General features: G+C 34.5%; 1 protein-coding gene across 2 annotated transcripts; it reads left to right on the top strand.

The window, feature by feature from the left end:
* Positions 1–4,089: 4,089 nt before the first annotated feature.
* LOC109108795 (BCL2/adenovirus E1B 19 kDa protein-interacting protein 2-like) lies at positions 4,090–19,129 on the top strand. Of its 2 annotated transcripts, XM_042715585.1 has the most exons (11): positions 4,090–4,968; positions 8,533–8,628; positions 9,777–9,850; positions 9,936–10,121; positions 12,303–12,485; positions 12,957–13,059; positions 14,217–14,348; positions 14,470–14,556; positions 14,647–14,745; positions 15,037–15,072; positions 18,938–19,129. In XM_042715585.1, the coding sequence occupies exons 1-11, from the start codon at positions 4,610–4,612 to the stop codon at positions 18,993–18,995; spliced, it is 1,413 nt and encodes a 470-aa protein (XP_042571519.1). In that variant the 5' UTR covers positions 4,090–4,609; the 3' UTR covers positions 18,996–19,129. The 2 variants fall into 2 exon arrangements, with proteins under 2 accessions (XP_042571519.1, XP_042571520.1); XM_042715586.1 differs by lacking the exon at positions 15,037–15,072.
* The last annotated feature ends 1,183 nt before the right edge of the window (positions 19,130–20,312 follow it).

Genomic DNA, 20,312 nt, shown 5'->3' with positions numbered 1-20,312 from the left:
TAATCATGCAGAGTAGGAAAATAAATATTCTCATTAACTTTAAAAAAAAGGGATGAAAATATTTCTGCATGTGTTTTTTTCCCCAATTCATCCGCTTATTTATTTTAATATTAAAATATAATATTAATACCAAAGTTTGATTATAACAATATTTTTGTATGATAAGCAGTTACCATTGTGATTCTCAAAGCAAAATCCAGGGCCTGAAACTTTACCAATAAATGTGAATTCTTACACTGATTTTGCTTAAATTTGGTCTCTTATCTCGAAATAATGTCAATTCAAATGTGCTCCTTTCAACAACACTACTAACAAGTTCATTGAATCCTGAACTCTTCTTGGATTTTATTTGTCCTCTTCAGTTAGAGGCCTGGTCTTCTGGCGTAAACCATCATCTCTCCCTCTCGTCAGTGCCAGCGTCCTGCCCTCCACTTGTACCAGACCAGTCACAGACACATTAAATCGTGACTAGCCCATGGCATCAATCCAACCATTCTCAACAAAAAGCTAATATTCCCCTGCAACGTGCCAGCCCACGCACACCGACCATGCCCCCGTTATGAACGGCATATGGAAAACAAATTGCATAGGCCGGGATCAGACACCACGCGGATGTTTAAGGACAACTCCCACTATTATTTATCATGCTGTTTTCTCATTTGTTTCCCCTAAATATTTCATCGTCCCTTAAATATTCATTTAACAACTTCTGCTTTTGAATTTTTTACCAGCTTCTCTTTCTCAGGCTCAGCAATCATAAATAATTATGCATGTGCTCCTAGAAACAGACTGCATAAATCATGCACATGAATTCTTTTTTGTCTTTTCTCATTAAGACGTGTACTTCAACTAGCCTGAATACTTCCCACTGCCCCACTTGTGGAAATTGGATGCTCAATCCAGCAATATCATCGCTTAGATGGGTTTAGCCTCTTGGTATTACACCAATTTTGTTACCTTTCTATGCGGTCATCTTGAATGATGCTTTGTTAGTGCAACCGTTTTAAACTCTCACTAACTTGTAAACATTTAGGCAATTATCTTTCCTTGGATTTCTCGCCCTGAGTGGCTCTTTCATGCCAGCTGAAGCAGGGAAATATGTTTGCTTAATAGCTTCCTTGTTATGTCCTCATAAATTAAGAAGTCACTTCATCTCGCCGCGCCCCCACAAGAGGAAAACATCAAACATCTCGGCGCAGAACTCGCACCCCGACTCAAGAAAAAGAAAGTTTGCTTTTGAAACATTCACAACACTGACAGAGAGAAAGGGAATCAGATACTCAGCCCGGATCATGTCAACCGAATTAAATCCCGTTCAACACACTCCTGATCACACACAGGATTCACAAATGTTTGAGGAGGTTATTTGTGTATTTGAGCTCATTTGCATACAAGCAAATCAATATTTTATTCTTCCCTTTAGTCGCTGTAAAGTTTTTTACTCTTTTAGAAAGAAGGCACAAATACCTCAGTCCATCTGTATGGAGAAAACAGACATTTTTAATATCAGACAACAAACATTTGATAATTAGAAAGGAGGAAAAAGTATAAAACAACCTATTTAATGAGTTATTAAGCAAATTTACTCTAGCTAATGAGAAATCCAGGACTAACCGTCATTTTGATAGTGCAGAAATTCTCACATCAAAGTCAGCATCTGGTCTTTATTTGTGTATAACGCCTGAACGGAGCTTTGGCAAACATCTCGGCAAGCAGAAACAAAAAGGTACTGTAAACTTTGAATATTGTGGGATTATCTGTTACTTAATGAGGCCGTTCGATCAGACAGAGCAAATAGCAGTATGCTAATTAGTGATTATACTCAATGATCCTGAGCACACATCTCAGATATCTGTGGTATTCTGAAGCAGTTCATATTTATCAGTCTCCTATAGCCAGAAGCTATCAGACATAGTGCATCCATATCCGGAAAAACCATGTTAAAATCAGTGCAACTTATGAAATTATCTCTGTATCTTACATTGTGACTATTTTGCATTTCAGATTTTAGTGGTATGCAGTCACAAACCTATAAGCTCTGTAAATTTTCTTTGTTCTGTCACAAAATTAGTGAAAGCTCAGAGTCCTCTCTCATTTGCATACACTAATTGCTCATTCTCATCATGCAGTATGAAGTAACCTCATTTGATAATAAGACAAGACCAATAAATCATGGACTTCATCATTAAATGAATCATGTCCTGGGGGAATATTGATTGTTTTTTATAATTGTAAAAAAAAAAAAAAAAAAAAAAAAAAACATATATATATATAAAAAATATATATATACTCTTGTGCCATTGATAATTATTTATAAATTATTTACATAATTAAAGTTTATAATAAAGTTTTTGTAATTTTAATTATGTTTTAGGTGTTTGCTCATAATTGTGCATTCTGAAAATGCACATTTTCAGTGGTTTTTATTTGATATTTTGAAAAAATACTTGACATCAAACATTCTGACATCTCAAAATCATTTCAGATCTCTCTCTCTCTCTCTCTCTCTCTCTCTCTCTCTCTCTCTCTCTCTCTCTATATATATATATATATATATATATATATAAATTTAAAATTTAACCCTGAAGAACTGCCTGTTTTATTATGTATAACTGTCTCTTTTATATGCTGCCTTTTTTAAGACTTGAAATCTATTTAAGCAAGCAATCATCATTTTAGATGTTTCATATTATGTTATAATTATAAGCATTGCCTTATGTTAGCATTCCTATTAAAATCACGGTATATCTTTCTATCTATCTGTCTATCTAACTATCTGTCTTAAAAATATGTATTCTTGATTAAAGTCTGTGTTGTTGAATACTACATATTGACATGAAAACCTCTCACTAAAACATCAGTGACTTCTTATAAGCAGGTGCAATGTAGTAATCAAAGGCAAATAGTAAAATACAGTCTAATAAATACATATATATTAATCTTAATTAGTCTTATAAATATTAATTCGTGGGGGGAAAATAACATCCATGTACTACCATATTTTGTAGTATAAAAACATTAATCTAAAAAAATCATGTTATTCATTGTGATTTCACTCTTGACACGGAATCATCAATCTTCATTATTAGGCAGGTTCTTCTATTCTGAGATGAATTAGAGCTCGTCTAATATAGTGTTCTGTCGCCACCTAGTGAATAGATCAATACTGGACAGCCTTGTGTTATTACATCTATTCATTCGACTAGTTAGGTCAGAATCATGTATCTACTGTAGGTTGCATATACTGGTGTTTCCTTAAGTGTGGACACTTTTCGTTCTGGGATCTTAAAATAAATAAATAAATAAATTCAACAGTGGACATAGCCACAGAGGAATTAATTCACTGCCATTTTTTTTTTTTTTTTTTTTTTTAAACAAACAACAACAACAACAAAATCCTTCCACCGGTGTCATTACAATTACATCTCAAATCATACATTCTGTTAAGGGAAGTCTCGCTAAGGCTTTTCATTTCATGACTAAATTTTCTATACTAGGCTAATGCACACCATTAAATGTAAGTTTCACACTTCCATAATGGACAAAATGGAATAAATATTCTGTCTTAATGTGATATTTACCTTGAATTTCTATGCACACCACATCTCATATTTAATTTTAAGCTCTTCACGGTCGCTTTTGTCCTTGGTAAACTACACTATTGAAAAAAACTGTGAAGGAATTGATGTCACAACTATGTGACTACTTAATTAACTTTAATTTTGTGTTTTTGTCATTTTATTAGTTTTTTATTGTTTTAAAATGTCTGTACAGCTTTTCTTCATTTTAATTTCAATTTTAGTTTCAGTTATTTTAGAAATGAAACTGAGAAATGTTGACCTGTCAACTAGCTGAAATAAGTATGTTTTATTTTATTTTATTTCAGTTAACATTTACTTGGATTTCAAGTAATGAAAATGTATTGGTTTATTTTTATTTATTTATTTATTTGAGTTTACGTTAACTGGAATAAATACGTTCTTTTACTATTAACCTGGCATTTAATCAACCACAGATTAAGTACTCCTTTTACAGCCATTCGTGACTTTTAATAAAGAAACCGGCGACTTTTATTTTGAATAAGATCAACATTATGACAGGAAGCGGTGCGTGTAATCGAGTCAGACTTCAGCTCAGTTTACCCGAGAGCCTTACGAAAGAATGACGGCCGGTTAAAGCAGCAGATGAGATGTGTCTGCGGAGTCTGTCAGCTGTTAAACCTGCCCTCTAGACCGCTGTCGACTGTTTTAAATGTTATTTCCACGTGCTCTGCTATGATAGAATCACATTTCCGGTCGTTATACGCGTTAAACTGACAGCGGTTGCGCTTTCGGAAGGAAGCGGGAGAGGAAGAGGGACTGACTGCGCACTGCTGGCCCACTAAACACACTCAACGGGAAGTTTACTTAAAAGGGCAAGATTGCTTTCCAGCATACTTGATAGGTCAAAAAATGCTCGTAATTTAAACATAATCTGTTATAACTATTTATATTAATCATAGATATCAAAGACTATGTGAAGCCGTTATTGTTTGAATTTTAACGGTTGTTTTCCGTGCAAAGGATTGTTGTTCTTGCGCTTTTGCGGATCGATTATAACTTAATCGATCATGGCCACAGATATAATAGCGACTGAAGAAGTCTCAAACCAGAGAGACTCGAGTGATCTGAACAAAAGTAATCCCGAATCAGACACACCCAACCAGACATCTGAGACGCAAGAAAACAGAAATATAAGTAGCGCATTGCCGTTATCGTTATCATCATCATCGGTTCATTCTGGGGAAGAACCACCTCGGGACTCGACAGCAGGGAATAGTTCGCAGGCGAATGGAGGCAGTCCTGTCCGAACAGGAGATCCGCCGCAGGAAGCAGCGACTCCAGACAATAGACAAAAACAAGGCGTGAGGACTTCAACTCCTGCGCGAGCGCAGCAGACACCCTCTTCACCAGCTGAACACAACGGAAGGTAATAGGGACCTGTCTGTGCCTCTAAACAAATGCTGTCTAGGTAGGCAGGACAGTGTTTTAGGACTGTCACAGGCACAGTCCATGAATATGCTACATTTTGGTCCCCCATGACTATTTTTGGGCATTAGTTGAGCAAATACCATGGCTTTGTGACTATAACTTTTTGTAGACTATTATTTAACATGAAATTAACAGCAAGAAAAACAACTATATATGTCAAATGTCTGTGTCTCTCCTTAAAGAATTAGTTCAGGCGAAAATAAACATTTGCCGAAAATGTATTTACCCTCAGACCATGCAAGATGTAGATGAGTTTGTTTCTTTAAGGGAACAGATTTGGAGAAGTTTATCATAACCTCACTTGCTTACCAGTGGATCCTCTGCAGTGAATGGGTGCCGTCAGAATGAGAGTCCAAACAGCTGATAAAAAATAAAATAATAATAATCCACATGACTCCAGTCTATCAATTGACATCATGTAAAGTGGAGAGCTGCATGTTTATAACAAACAAATCCATGATTAAGATGTTTTTAACTTCATGTTCGATGATTTTGGCCCGTTCGACCTCAGAGGTCTTCCACTTCTCAACTGTATTCAACTATCAAAATCATACAGCAATGTAATTGTTTTGATCTAATCTGTTGAAAAAAGCATTTATTATTAAAAGTTCTGTTAAGTTATTGTAACTAACACACACACAAATCAGTAATTGAAATAAAGCTGAAATAAACTAAAATATAAATGTTAGATGGAAAACTTGAACGGAAAAAATGTAAATGAAAATTTGAAATGCTTTCTGACAAGTAACCGAAAATAATTTTAGTAAGATGAAACACAAAAATTACTAAAACTAAATTAAATTCAAGCTAAAATGTTTTAAAGAAACTAATGAAAGTGACAAAAGCACATACACAACAACTTTAAAACTAAAATATAAAAATAAAAGCAAATTTAAAATATTAATAAATATTATAATTCTATATAATGGTAAATGATACTGAAATAAAACATTTTTCTGTATTTTTTTCTATTTAATTTTATTATTCATTTAATGATTATTGCTATAAAATTATTATTGTTATTGTACAAATACAAAAATACTGAAAACCCCATATAAAATGAATTGACAAATAGTACCATTAGTTTAAAAAGAAAACATTTTATTTTTGAGTTTCCGACTTTATTTGACACCCTATTCGTGAAGTGCCTTTTGTTTGTGTGCTGTTATTGTTGCTTACTGTAGGGTGTGGCATGCAAAACATACGCCTACAGGTGATGCATTCATAACAGTCTCTAGGTGTGTACAGTCTATTCAGTCATCTACTTAGTCTCAAGTGTGTACATAGTTTCTATAAGTAATTCTCTGTGTGCCACTTGTATTAAGTACATTAGTCAGAGTCTATAAGTCTGTGATTCTGCCTTACAATCACAGGTTTGATTTGAGTGATTGAATCGTCGATTTAAAATCTCGTTCAAAATCTTTCAAAATAGTTCACCTAAGAATAAAATTGTCATCATTTACTCACCCTCATGTCATAAATGCAAAAGACGATAGTCAAAGTTGTTTTTGTTCAGACAGTGTAAGTCAGTGGAGTCCAAAGTTGTTTTGGACCCCATTGAATTTGATTGTATGGACAACAAACAATTGGAACATCCTTCAAAATATCTTCTTTTGTGTTCATTTATACTTTAGTTTAAGCAAAGTGACACAAGCAAATATGCGTGTGGCGTCCCATGACACGATGGCGTGAACTGTTGCAGATCTCTTGTAAGCAGGGTGGCATAAAGAACGGCAGACTTTCCCCCTGGAGGAGTATGACGGATACCACATGGATGGCATGGCAATTAGCTCCCGTCCACAGTTAACCAGTGTCTCACATCTGAGCACCAGGCTCTCTTTAAAATTACTAAACAGCTGGTGGATGAATGACTCCTCATTCATTAAAATCAGAAGACGTAACAGCTTATACACACGCATATATTACATTTATAGAACTGTAGAACACACGCATCACAACACACTACACACATATATATATATATATATATATCTCTAATTTATATATATATATATATATATATATATACACACACATTTTATATAAACTTACATCCAAATATTTATATATATATATATATATATTTATTTAACATTCCAAGTTAAAACATTAACAAATGAACATGATTTGTTTTTATCATTAACACAGATTAATAAATTTTATTGTTAGTTCATGATACTTAATGCATGTAAAATGCTACTATTTTTATAAATAAAAATAAACTTAATATTAGATGAAAAACTTGGACTTTTTCAAAATTGGAAAATTAGAAATGTTGTCTTGGCAGCTAACTGGGAATATAGTTTATTAAAATTACTAAAACTAAAAAAAAAAAAAAAAAATTGTGCATCATAACAATATGTTATGCAGATGCTAATTAAATGTCAAAAGCACATAAATTGAAACTAAAATAAAAATGATTAAAAAAGACTAAAAATAATCCAAAATATTAATAAATGCTATAAAATCATACCAAAATACATACACCAAAATAACACTTCTACAAACATTTGCACCCAAATTAGCTATTCATTTACAATCCTGTTAACAATTTTGCCATAGATTTTATTCATAATGTTTAATTTTAATATTCATTTATTGTTTATTGCAAAATCACCCAAATCAGACTTTTAAACTATTTAGAGACACGTACCAAATTCTGGTCAAATTGTGAAAACAGCGTAGAAAATTAAAATGTTACTATTTTACCTTTTAAGGAGATAACTGGCCTACTACTGCATGAAATTGCGTACTGCATACTGTTTCATAATTTTTGCACACTAAGAAGTATGCTACTATTCCAGTCTGAACACAGGCTTATTAGGATGAATGTTGTTTTTCTGAGATTTGTGCTCTTCTGTTACAGTCTAAATTTGATATATTCAAACATTGAATCTAGTGTTTAGTGATATATATTTTTTGGTCTTGAGGAGCGATCTTGCTGTGAAATGACTTTAGTTCTAGCAAGAAGGGCATCCTAATCTGCTTCGTTTCTAAGAAATAAGAGCAGGCTTGTTCTTTACGGCGAAAGTATTGAACTTTGAACACACTCCAAGAATTTCAGGCCTTTTCCAGAGTTACCCAGATCTTTCCCTAAAGAAGGTGAAACTCGCAGACTTCAATTTGTAAAAGAGCTTATCTCATATGTAACAGAATTCATTGTATATGAAGTCCTCTGGAGTTTACATGCCTTTGTATTGGAGATTAACGCACCAAAGAGGCCCATATGGATTTACGTCATAATAAGATGTGATACACCGCGTCTTAACGTGCAGTGGTCTTATTAGGCAGTTCGAAGCTCTTTGCAGTCATTTCTCAGTAACTAAGAGTTTTTAGCTCTGTGATGAATGACTATCAGCCAATATCGGATTTGGACTTCTGGACTCTTTCAACTCAGATGTATTGTTTTTTTTAGTGAGTAAATAACATGCTATGAACTAGGGTTGTTTCAAAACCAGAACAGTCGCCTAATGAGTGAATTCGTTTTTTTAATTGCTTTCAGTTTTGAGCACCAGGAGTCGGTTGCTACCACAGAGGCGCGGCTGAGAATGGAGGGGGTGGAGCTAAAGGAGGAGTGGCAAGATGAGGACTTCCCCAGGTAGGCTGTTGTGTGATATGACCAAGCGGCTAACCTCTAGCTAATTTTGCCCTTCATGACAGCTGTGAGGGGGGTGAATTTTTTTTATAACTCATCCATTTAAATTATATTAAGCCTTAAAGTTCTGCATAATTAAGGGCGTGGCCACTTGGGGGACAGCTGCCGTCGAGCTAGGTGGGCGTGGCTTCAGCAACCAGCTCCTGCCTTTTTGCCCATTTTCAATTAACTGGGAGTGACACGCGGTGACACACTGCCAAGATGACGACGGCCCGCTCTGCACACTTTGCGCTTTAAAAACGCTCTTCAGGAATCTACGGGTGACGTCACGGACACTACGTCCATGTTTTTATATAGTCTATGGATATGACCAAAAGGTTGTTGTTGTTTTTTTTCATGAAAGAAAATTGAAAGAAATTAATAGTTTTGTTTAGCAAGGACACATTAAATTGAGAAAAAGTGAAATTAGAGACTTGTACATTGTTGCAAATTTCTGTTTCAAATCAGTGCTATTCTATTCATCCAAAATTCCTGAAAAACAGAAATTTTTATAACGACTGTTACTTTGCAACCTTGATATTATTAAGACATGTCTTGAGCAGCAAATTACCTTATTAGAATGAATATAATATAATATATTAATATATTATAAATAAAGCTATTAAAGTAAAAAGTGGATAATTATACAATGAACAACCCAAAGGTGTGCCATCATTTTTGTTTAGTTTTTTTTTCTTTTTGTTTAGAAATTAAAGAGTGTTTACATTCTAAACAAATGTCCCTTTTAATGTTTATTTAATTCATAGCAGGGGAAAAAATTAATATATATATATATATATATATATATATATATATATATATATTATTATTATTATTATTATTATTATTATTATTATTTGGACACAAACCCCAAAATTGTAAGGTTATTCATAACAAACAAATAAATCTGGCATCAAAAATAGCTGCTTAATATTAAATAATCAAGTGAAAATCAAAAGAGTTATACATTTTCAATTTTAAAAGGATGAGCCACATTCAAAATAGTTGTAAAATATCGAACTTGCATTTTTTTTTTAATGATCTGGCTTAAATAATAGCAGATATGTATATTATATTATAGTAAGCTTGAATGTGTTTTTTTGGGTTGCCAGGCCACTCCCAGAAGAGGAAGATATTCATCTTGATGAGGAGCTGTTCACCGGCTCTTCTGGTGAAGGAGCACCTTGTAAGCAGTACTGAATATGTAGAGACTATTATACATTTGTTACTATGCTCAGAAAACATTGTAATCAGTTATGTTTTAACTGCAGCTTCACAGTCTTACAGACTTAACAGTTCAAAGAAAACCAAAAAGAAGCTTTTGGCTCCAGACATCAGCCTCGACCTAGACCACAGTGAGGGTTCGGTCCTGTCAGATGAGCTGGATGAGAGTACAGAACTGGACCTGGATGATATAGACACCCCTTCAGACAACAGCAACGAGTTCGAGTGGGAAGGTATGATTGTGGTTTAGCCTTTAAATGTCAATGGTTTATTACATAATCTCAAAGAGCATCTAATTAGTCATTTTGCAGCCATCCAGACTCATGCTTTTCTGATCCTTAGAAATGTTCCTTACTCACTAACATTACAGAGATCTTTTCATGGACTGACTTTGTGTAATAACTCCTAGTTAAACAGTGTTATGTGTTCTTGTTTTGTTTTTCTGTCCCACTGCTCTCTTCTCTCTTTCCTGGAAGGATTGTTTCTTCTCATTCGTTTGCGATACAGGCCGCTGGCCTGCGGTTTGTGGTAAGGTTACCAGACTGGATGTTTTCCTCCTTGATCAAGTACTACAGCATTGATTTCTTTTTCTTTTTGCGGTATCACCCTTTGGTATGGTATAATATGGCACTATAAATCAAGGGCTATCCATTGTTTTCGTTTTGGAGAATGTTGATGGTTGGATTTTGATTTGTGCATGGTTTTTCCACCAATCTCATCAGATCTGATTCTGTTAATCAGCCTTTATTTTGGTGTCCCGATCATTTTTGTTAAAGCTGGAAATGAATCACTTTTTGAATTTAAAGGCAAAAACACTGCAGCCTTCCATTGTGAATTTTTTTTTTAGCATATGTTTTTAAAGGCATACTTATAATAGAAATAATACTTAAGTAGGTAAAAAAAATAAAAAATAAAAATCTGACCCGCTTAAGTAGGACTTTAATACATCTTTATACTTATTGAATTGAATTAATACTTGGTTGCTCTGCTGAAAGATCTGACAAGCATTTATGGTAAACTAAATTATACTTTAATGTCATTTTCTTTTGAAAATGTGTTTGTTGTGTATTTAAGTGCATTTGTAAAATTTATATTTGTAATGATATTATTGCTATTTTGTACATTTAAAATGTATTTACTTTAAATGTAATATTGAATAACACTAGTTAAAATTATCATAAAGTACTTTACATGTGCTCTAGTATATTTGTCAACACATCAAAATAAGTTTATTTCTTTACAACAAAAGATTATTTAAACATAATTTAAATTGTACTTTGAAGTAAAATGTTTAATATGACATCCCAGATAGCACACATACATCTGCAAGATGTCTGTTAAAGATCGCTTCATCTGGAAAGCATCTGCTGTTTACAAACATCTGATAGACGTCTGTAAGATGTCAGTTTTACATACATTCTAAATCATAAACATCTTAAAGACATTTTCTAAACATCTATTTGACATCTGAAGGAATCATCCTATAGATTTATTGCAAATGAGCAACATTATTAAAAATACATCTTGCGGATGTCAAATAGACGTCTCTATGATGGACGTGTGCTGTCAGGGATTATTACAAAGTGCACATTTAACTGTGTACTGTAAGTACACTCAAGTACCTTAAGAAAATTAACTATGGTTTGAGTGTAATAACCATATTTTTTGGCAGATTGATTACCATTAGTATAAACACAAATACCATGGTTAAACTATGGTTAGTGTAGCAAAGTCATGGGTAATTTGGTTACCGTGGTTCAACTATGTAAACCATGTTTATATAGTGTTATTTGTAGTAAAACCATGGTTCATTCTCTTAAGAGAGTTGGCTTTTTATTTTATTAATGTTTTATTATTTGCAAGTACAGTGTGAATTTTTTTTTTTTTTACTTTTAAGATTTAAAGTACAATACAAATGCACATTTAGTACCAATAAGTGCACTTTTTCTCAAAGCTTCTTATGACGTATGTATTCATAATGAACTGGTAGAAACTAGCACTGGCACGTATGTATGTAGGTATGTTGTATTTAGATTAGCTCTGTTCCAAAACCTAGCTAGCTGCCCTGATGTCTACTGTGTTACCTACTATCTAATGTACATAGGCAACTAACTTCTAAGACATCATTGCCGTTTCAGTCATACTTCAATAAAAGCATTTATATTCACTTGAATCTGCCATATTGACTGGAGATTTTCACAGAGCGTCCTATAATGGATTGTACTGAAGACACATATGATGCTATCTGAGATTTTTAGTTTTGGCTAAAACTGTTTATTTTTCCTGGGTATTTTATAGTTTTTTGTTTAATACTCCCTTCATTTGTCTGCTTGTTTTGGCAAACAGAAGACAGCACACATACACTCAAAAATAACAACTATTAAGTCAAATAAACCCTTTATTTCCCTTGCCAGATGACCTCCCAAAACCCAAAAATGCAGACCTGTTGCGTAAAGGAGTGGAGTCAGTGGAGGAGTTCGCCAGCACGGAGGAACGGGAGGAGGGCCGTCGCTGGAGGGTCTTCCGCATCGGAGAGCAGGAGCACCGGGTGGACATGAAGGCCATTGAGCCCTACAAGAGGGTTATCAGCCATGGAGGTCAGTGACCGCACCTTTCCATACCAATGTGTCCTGTCTGTTATCTATACAAGGATGTTTTCTGTCTGCACCATTCAGGAAGTGAAATTGTCAGTGGGTGAATTTTATGGCGTTTACTACATTCTCACTCATAGAACAGCTCCTTTGGTGCTTTTAGAGCAGTACTGGGGCATTTACTGTCATTTATAATGCCACAGACCTTTTCCAGATCATCTCTCAGTCAAAAGAGCCTGTTACCATCTGTCTTTCCTCCTTTTTGCATTTCCTCCCCCTCCCTTTTGCCATCTAACAGCTGTCGCTTTCATTCGAAATGCCTCTTTTGCATGCTGTTATATAAGGAACAATTACACAGACTGAGCTGTTGATTCAGATGGATTGGATCAGTCAACTTGTGTAATTGCTGTAAAAGAGCAAACTAACGTTCTAACGTTTGCCAGTAGCCACTTTCAAACATGGTTCCCCTTTTCGCAGGTTACTATGGCGATGGATTGAATGCCATCATCGTCTTCGCTGTTTGCTTTATGCCTGAGAGCAATCAACCAAATTACAGATACATCATGGACAATCTTTTCAAGTAAGCTCTAGATGGCTGTTTTCAACCGGTTTGTTTCTAGTGATGTTCCACTTATTCTGGTCAAGATCCCTTTAAAACAGAGACATCTGTAAAGCCACCAAGCTGCAAAAAAAATTTATGTAGAAACAATTTTCTCTCGGAAATTGCTAGTAAATCTCTTAACTAATTACAATGAAATGGCAAGTAACACATTTAATTAAACGTGACACTTTGAAGTAGAAAGACTAGTAGTAAAAAAAAAGTACTGTAAAGTACTGTACAGACAGCACTGAAGAAATTAAGGCAAATATGTGTTGCCACTAATTGCTTCCAACACAATTTGTGAATATATTTCATATATTGTAAAACTTGGGAGAATTAAGATACAAATGTTTCCTCAGACGTACAGCCTGGTCATTTGTAAACAGTTTTATTTTCCACTTGGACTGATGAAAACTGATGAAAAATTGTTATTTCCTCTAACTAAAATAAGATGGCATTTTATTCTGAGTAAAATTCACTTAAAGTAATATGACATGATGTACCAGTCAATAACTAACAAAAAACAGAAATAGAAAATATCACAATTCTTGGGTAACGATCAAAGCATATATTATTTTTTTCAATTAAATACAGTTTTTTTCTTTTGCAGTACTTTTATTGTATATTTTATTGTATAATATTGTATGTACAAGATTTTTCTGTTGATTTAAAGGGATTGTTCACCCAAAAATGAAAATTACCCCATGACTTACCCTCAAGCCATTCAAGGTATATATGACTTGGGGTCATATACACTATGGGGTCATTTTCATTTTTGGGTGAACTATCCCGTTAACTGTAATGTCATTTACCATTATTTGGTGATTTTCTGTTTTTTTTCATGGGTGAAATAGTCATTTCAATAATAATCTTGAATTTCGTGTGAGGCAAAAGATTTCCTCCCGCAGATTTAGCAATGGGTTATGTGGATTCAGTGCCAACAGAAAGCTGAAAGCTTGGTTTGAAATTGACTGTACTATTGACAATAGACAATGGACAATGAAATCTGTCCAAATTTCACTAATGTGAAGCCCACCTTAAGTTTGTTAGCAGCACTGAAGGTGATGGAGACCAGTCCTCACCTGATGCCTCAAACCTCAGGTGGTTTTGCAACTAACATGTTGGGTATCATCCAGGTATGTCATAGGAACTCTAGAGCTGCTTGTAGCTGAGAACTACATGATTGTATACCTGAACGGAGCCACTTCACGCCGAAAGATGCCCAGTGTGGGCTGGCTCAGAAAATGCTATCAGCAAATAGATCGAAGGTGAGAATCTCACTGATAGCATTGGCTGATAGCAAAAATACTTATTATTATAAAATATTTATTTTCAGTCAATTTTAACATAAGTCTAATTTTATATTCACACAACATCGTTCTGATACAGGTTAAGGAAGAATTTGAAATCATTGATAATTGTGCACCCGTCCTGGTTTATTCGCACCCTCCTGACCCTCACAAAACCTTTTATAAGGTCAGTCCTTTTCTAGTTCCCTTCAGATATGTTTTAATATGAACTGATTTCCTGCTAATGCATTATTCAATGTAAATCTTTCATTTACAGCTCAAAATTCAGCAAGAAAATCAAGTATGTGTACAGCCTGACAGACCTGGCTGAGCTTGTCCCGATGGAGTATGTTTCCATACCAGACTGCATTAAACAGTAAGTATCCCTTTAATATGCTGCTTCTGCCTCCTGGTTTGTTTGTTTTTTTTACAGGAAATTATCCGTTTCTACTGTACGTTCATTACTCTGAAACGGTTTTTAATAAGCTATGCTAAATGATTACCGTCCGTACTGAAGTTTTTATATTGCTCTCCTCTCTCATCATTATTCTAGCTTTGTAATTATTTTACTGAAAGTCTGATCCGCTCCCAAGTGTTAGCTGCTGTTGGCTGTGGTATCTTCAGAAACTCTCTATGCCCTAACCCTTCTCCCTGCATTTCCTCTAAGGTTTGACGAAGAAAAAAATAGGAAAAAACATAAAAGGTATCTGTATTTTCATTCCAGAGATCCCTGCGGTATCTCTGTTGACTTTGCCTGAATTGCACAAAACTAACAATTAATCGTTTGGCTTTAATAAGTGTACACATTTTCTTGGACACTCAACCACAAGTCGCTTTTTGAGCTGCTTCTTTGATTGTCATCAAAATGCTAAATTCCTTCTGTTTGCCATCTAACTATAATCATTCGTTTTGAATGCAGCTGTTTTTCAATTCAGCACAATTTGTCACATTGCCAGAGCAACAGCATTGACCTTCTATTATAAAATCTACTGAGGCAAGCACTGTAGTTTTTTGTCTTATCGCTATTGCAGTTTTTTTTCTTGCTGTGTTCACCATTAAAAAAAATAAAAAACCATCCAAAGCAGTTAAAATATTTTCTAAGGTTATTCATTATTTATTCAAATAAATAAAATACAGTTTTTTTTACAGATGCTAGGACACATTTCTCAATACTTAGGTCACTTTTGCTAAACTCTTCACACAGTGAGCACAACAGAAGTCTATGTGGGCTAAACTGAGGATCAATGATCATTGCTTAGGCACAAAATGCATTCAATGACTACATCTCTCAAATTTCATGAATTCTTTTCTCACTCAGACACAACAACTGGCAAAAACTCTTTGTACGTACAGGCCAATTTGCACTTGCTTAAATACTGTTTTCAAAACTGTTAAACTTATGTTCAAAACAATAACATAATACAAAATTGAATAAGACAGCAATTTGCTACATTTCTACAGTAATATTCTAATGAAATATATTTTAAATCTTAAAATTAAATGCTATAAAAACAATTGGACCAGCCACAGCTGATTCTCCTTGTAGATGAACATATACACAGGTGTTACTCTTTCAATTGCATTACAAAAGGAGACAACTGCTGAATAGTTTTGTATTGTGATGTAAACATGTCTGATTCATTCCAGTAACATATTGCAGTGAATTATAAACAGAGATGTGTCCTTGTTGTTTTACACAAGAAAACACTGTATAATGCTACATGTTGTTAGTGTTTTTTAGGTCATTGTTTTGTGGGTGACAAAGTGTGTTTGTCTGCTGTCAACCTTTGCTAGTGTTCTGGAAGAATGAGTTGATCTGAGACCTGAATAAAGTGTTTTGGTAGTTGTAGTGCATTTTGAATGTGAAATTAACTGCTTTGCCAAGCTGAAAGTTGGTTAGGAGAACTGTGTGAAGAGTTTTGCAAAAGTGACCTAAGTATTGAGAAATGTGTCCTAGCGTCTGTAAAAAACTGTAATAAATAAATAAATATTCTTAATTTCTTCAACTAATTTTGGTAGACCTCATTGTTTTATTTTATAAAATAACTAAAAACATTGAAATAAAGTACAGTAGGTTTCAAAGAACTAGTCAACATTTTATATAATTTGAGTTAAAAAGTGACCCGTCAAGGTATGATAAAAAAAAAAAAAATAGATTCTGCAGGATTTTTTTCTTTCTAAACACTTGATTTAAATTATGCAGATAATATATATGCCAATGATAACATAATTTGTATTTAGTGATCCACTTTATTAGGGGCTAAGCACCTATTGTATCCGTTGGCGTTCTTATTCTTCTTCTTCTACCGTTTCCGTTTCTTGAGTCTATGGCAGCCCATAGAACCGCTTGCGGGAAAGTTGTGAAATTTGGCACACTGATAGAAGACAGTCTCAACAAGAGTCTCTAACTCAAACTCTGTAGTGCCACCACATGTCCAAAGTTTCACTCATGTTTATGCTAGTAACTTTTGAACCGTAAGGCACAGAAGGAAAAATCTTTTTTTTTATTATATCTGAATCCTTGGCTCATGCCGAGTCGAATAAACACCAAAATTAAAAAAATTGCAAGGTTTAGTTTTTTCACTATTTTTAATTGTTTGAAGAACCTACTTTTTAGAACAGTTTGTCTGATTCTCACCAAAATTAGCTCATATCATCTTAAGACCATGTTGGCAAAAAGTTCTGGAATTCAAGTTGATTCGTCAAACTGTTCTGGAATAACGTGTGAACGAATTCAACGAAAAGCATGCAAAAATGGATCTAAGGCTGTATCTCCGCAACAGTTTGGCGTATTGAGACCAAACTTGGCGTGTGTTGTAACAAGCATGACCTGAGCCTACCTGCAGTGTTTTACTGCCATGCCACCTAGTGGTCAGGAGATATGAAAAATGCATATTTTTGCTTATAACTTCTAAATAGTTTGTCCATGTTTGCAATTTTGGGTGTTGGCCATTTTGAATTTTGAAGTAAAATGCTATATTTTACGGTCAAAAAATAAACAATTCACTATCCATTCATTATGAAATTTCCAAAAATGCTTATAACTTTCGATTGCATTAGCCTATTGTAATGAAACTGGTCTCAAAATATTTCTTGGGTAATGCCGACAACACACATACCAATTGTGCCGTAGTTAGCTGAACTTCCTGTCCGCAATTTTGATTTATGTTTAAAAGCTACTTTTTCCAACCCCTCCTCAACCGCTGGTCTGATTTTCATCAAAATTAAGTCAGATAATCTTCAGACTTTGCTGACAAAAAGTTATGGATTTTGTGTTGATAGTTTTTGTACAGCGCCACTACAAATTTTAGGCATGGTGCCAAATGACTGAGGTTGTATCTCTGCAAAGCTTTGACATAATGACAGCAAACTTTGTGTGTGCCATTGTCACCTCACACAGAACACACCAAGATGATTTGATTACAGTGCCACCTGTTGGTCAAAAGTGATAAGCCATTTAATCATATTAAGTTGTATTTATGATTTTTCAGCTATTTCAATTACAATCATCCTAAAACTGCTTTTATTACTCATTGCTGCATTTGGTCTGATGCTCCATGCCATGCTTAGCTCCTCATTTTGCCTTTGGAGTGCTTAGGCCCTCTAATTGCTGCTTGCAGCTGTATTTTATAAAATTATATTGAATATAAAATTACATAATGTATACATTTTATATAGAAATATATATTTAAAAAGTTATTTATTTATTAAATCTTGTTGGAACATTTATTTAGCTCTAATTTGATAAATCTTTTGCTTTTGCCACACATTTTTGAGCCTGCAGTGAGATTTGGGTCTGCATAAAAGTGTGTTGTATGGAGGGAACAATGGAGGCTAGTGGAACTCCACGTCTGAATAACACAATAACTGTTATGAAGTAATTTCATTCAGGTTTTTGGCCAAATGCACTAACTTGCTTGTGTTTGAAATGAACATCTCACAGATTTAGATTCTGACGTTCTGTCCCCTCGGTTCTGCTGTTGTTAGTATGGTATTGTATGACCATGCTAGTAAATCAGACTTTATGGTGAAGGATTTGAATAGTAAAGTCACGGGTGGTTAACATTTTTTCAAATGCATGTCTGGCCAATACACGTTCTTAACCCCTACATATGACAAAATGCATTGTGTAAACCTCACAGTGGACCATGACAGAGCATTACAGTGTAGTCTACATCAGATAAAATAAAACACTTAGAATGTCTTAACAACCGTATTGCAACTGTGTTGTACACAAGCTTCACTTCAGTTTTCTTCAGAAAATATTTTTCAGCCAGTTTGTACAATGAACAATGCAGAATCAACTGACTTAAGTTCCACATTAATTGATTTAAATAATCTTTTTGCTTGTTGTGTTTGTATGAAGATGTGTTTAACCTCATTAAAAAAAAAAAAAGTTGTCTTTGTGATCAGACTAAACCTTTGAGTGTAAAGTCATGCGACCTTTTTGTGACGTTGTCTGTGTATTGTTTTGCATATTAATGATTCTTTCTGAATCAAATTGAAGTGTTGGTATGGTTTGGATTCTGATGCCTTACACTGTTACATTTTTTTGGTTTTCCACTTAGGATTGACCAGGACATGCGTGGGAAGGTAGAGATAGCCACTGCTGCAATGCCAGAGTGAGTCGGAGGAGTTGAAGAGAATGTATTGGGTTTCTTTTAACTGGAGAACGCAAGATCTTGATGTCAGAAAAGTGCCTTTTAAAGGAATAGTTCACTTCAAAATGAAAATTCTGCCATCGTTTACTCACTCTCATGTCATTCATAGGGTTTATGTTTTTGTTTATTTTGTAATTTTAAGTTGTTCTTTAGCAGAATGTCCAAGCTGCTCTTTTTGATAGTCGTGGTCCCCATTCACTTTCATTGAAAGGAACGGAGCAGCTTGTACATTCTGCTAAATATCTTCTTTTGTGCACCACACAAGAGTCATACAGACTTGGAAGGACGTGAGGGTGGGTAAATTAATGACAGAATTTTTATTCGTGGATGAGCTGTCCCTTTAAAGCTTTGATTGCCTGTTACGCTATGTGACTTTTTTTTTCTTCCTGACTGTTGCATTTGTGTGCCAAGCATTTGTCAGATGGCATCTGATTTCTGCATTAAACATTTTAATAACCTTTTTTTATGTATAATTTCAGTAAGTAGATCCTGTCAACATGTTCTAGTTCCTCATAGTTAAAGGGATACCCACCCCAAAATGAAAATTTTGTCATTAATCGCTTACCCCCATGTCGTTCCAAACCTGTAAAAGCTTCATTTGTGTTAGGAACCCAATTTAAGATATTTTGGATGAAAACCTGGAGGCCTGTGACTGTCCCATAGACTGCCACGTAAATAACAGTGTCAAGGTCAATAAAAGGTATGAAAGTCGTCTTCAGAATACTCCATCTGCCATCAGAAGTGCAATCTGGGTTATATGAAGCGACAGGAACACTTTTTGTAAGCGAAGAAAACCAAAATAACGACTTTATTCAACAATTCCTTTGTTAACAGTCTCCTCTGTGTCTATCTGTGTTATATTATGCTGCGTATGCTCTTCTGTATCATCTGCACCACAAGGATGCTCTGTTTTCTTTCAAATCAAAGCAAAATACATGTAGAAACAATACATTCTTGTGGCGCGGATGACACAGAAGAGCATACACAGCATGTGTTATGGAGAGACACAGAGGAGACTGTTGACAAAGGAATTGTTGAATAAAGTCGTTATTTTTGTTTTCTTCGCTTAAAAAAAGTGTTCTCGTCGCTTCATATAACCCAGATTGCATGTCTGATGGTAGATGAAGTATTCTGATGACGACTTTCTTACCTTTTATGGACCTTGTCACTGTTATTTACTTGGCAGTCTATGGGACAGTCACAGGCCTCCCGATTTTCATCCAAAATATCTTAAATTGGGTTCTGAAGACAAACAAAGCTTTTAAGGGTTTGGAATGACATG

Source organism: Cyprinus carpio, chromosome A25 (assembly GCF_018340385.1).
Source record: "Cyprinus carpio isolate SPL01 chromosome A25, ASM1834038v1, whole genome shotgun sequence".
Taxonomy (NCBI): Eukaryota; Metazoa; Chordata; class Actinopteri; order Cypriniformes; family Cyprinidae; genus Cyprinus; species Cyprinus carpio.
Note: the sequence above shows the minus strand (reverse complement) of the source record. Positions and strands in the feature narration are given on the sequence as shown.

What these genes read in the sequence shown, in the direction of transcription:
- LOC109108795 (XM_042715585.1), top strand. Translation starts at nt 4,610, where the DNA reads ATGGCCACAGATATAATAGCGACTGAAGAAGTCTCAAACCAGAGAGAC. An exon ending in CAACGAGTTCGAGTGGGAAG is followed by an intron (nt 10,122 to 12,302) that starts GTATGATTGTGG and finishes TTCCCTTGCCAG; the next exon opens with ATGACCTCCCAAAACCCAAA. An exon ending in CTCACAAAACCTTTTATAAG is followed by an intron (nt 14,557 to 14,646) that starts GTCAGTCCTTTT and finishes TTTCATTTACAG; the next exon opens with CTCAAAATTCAGCAAGAAAA.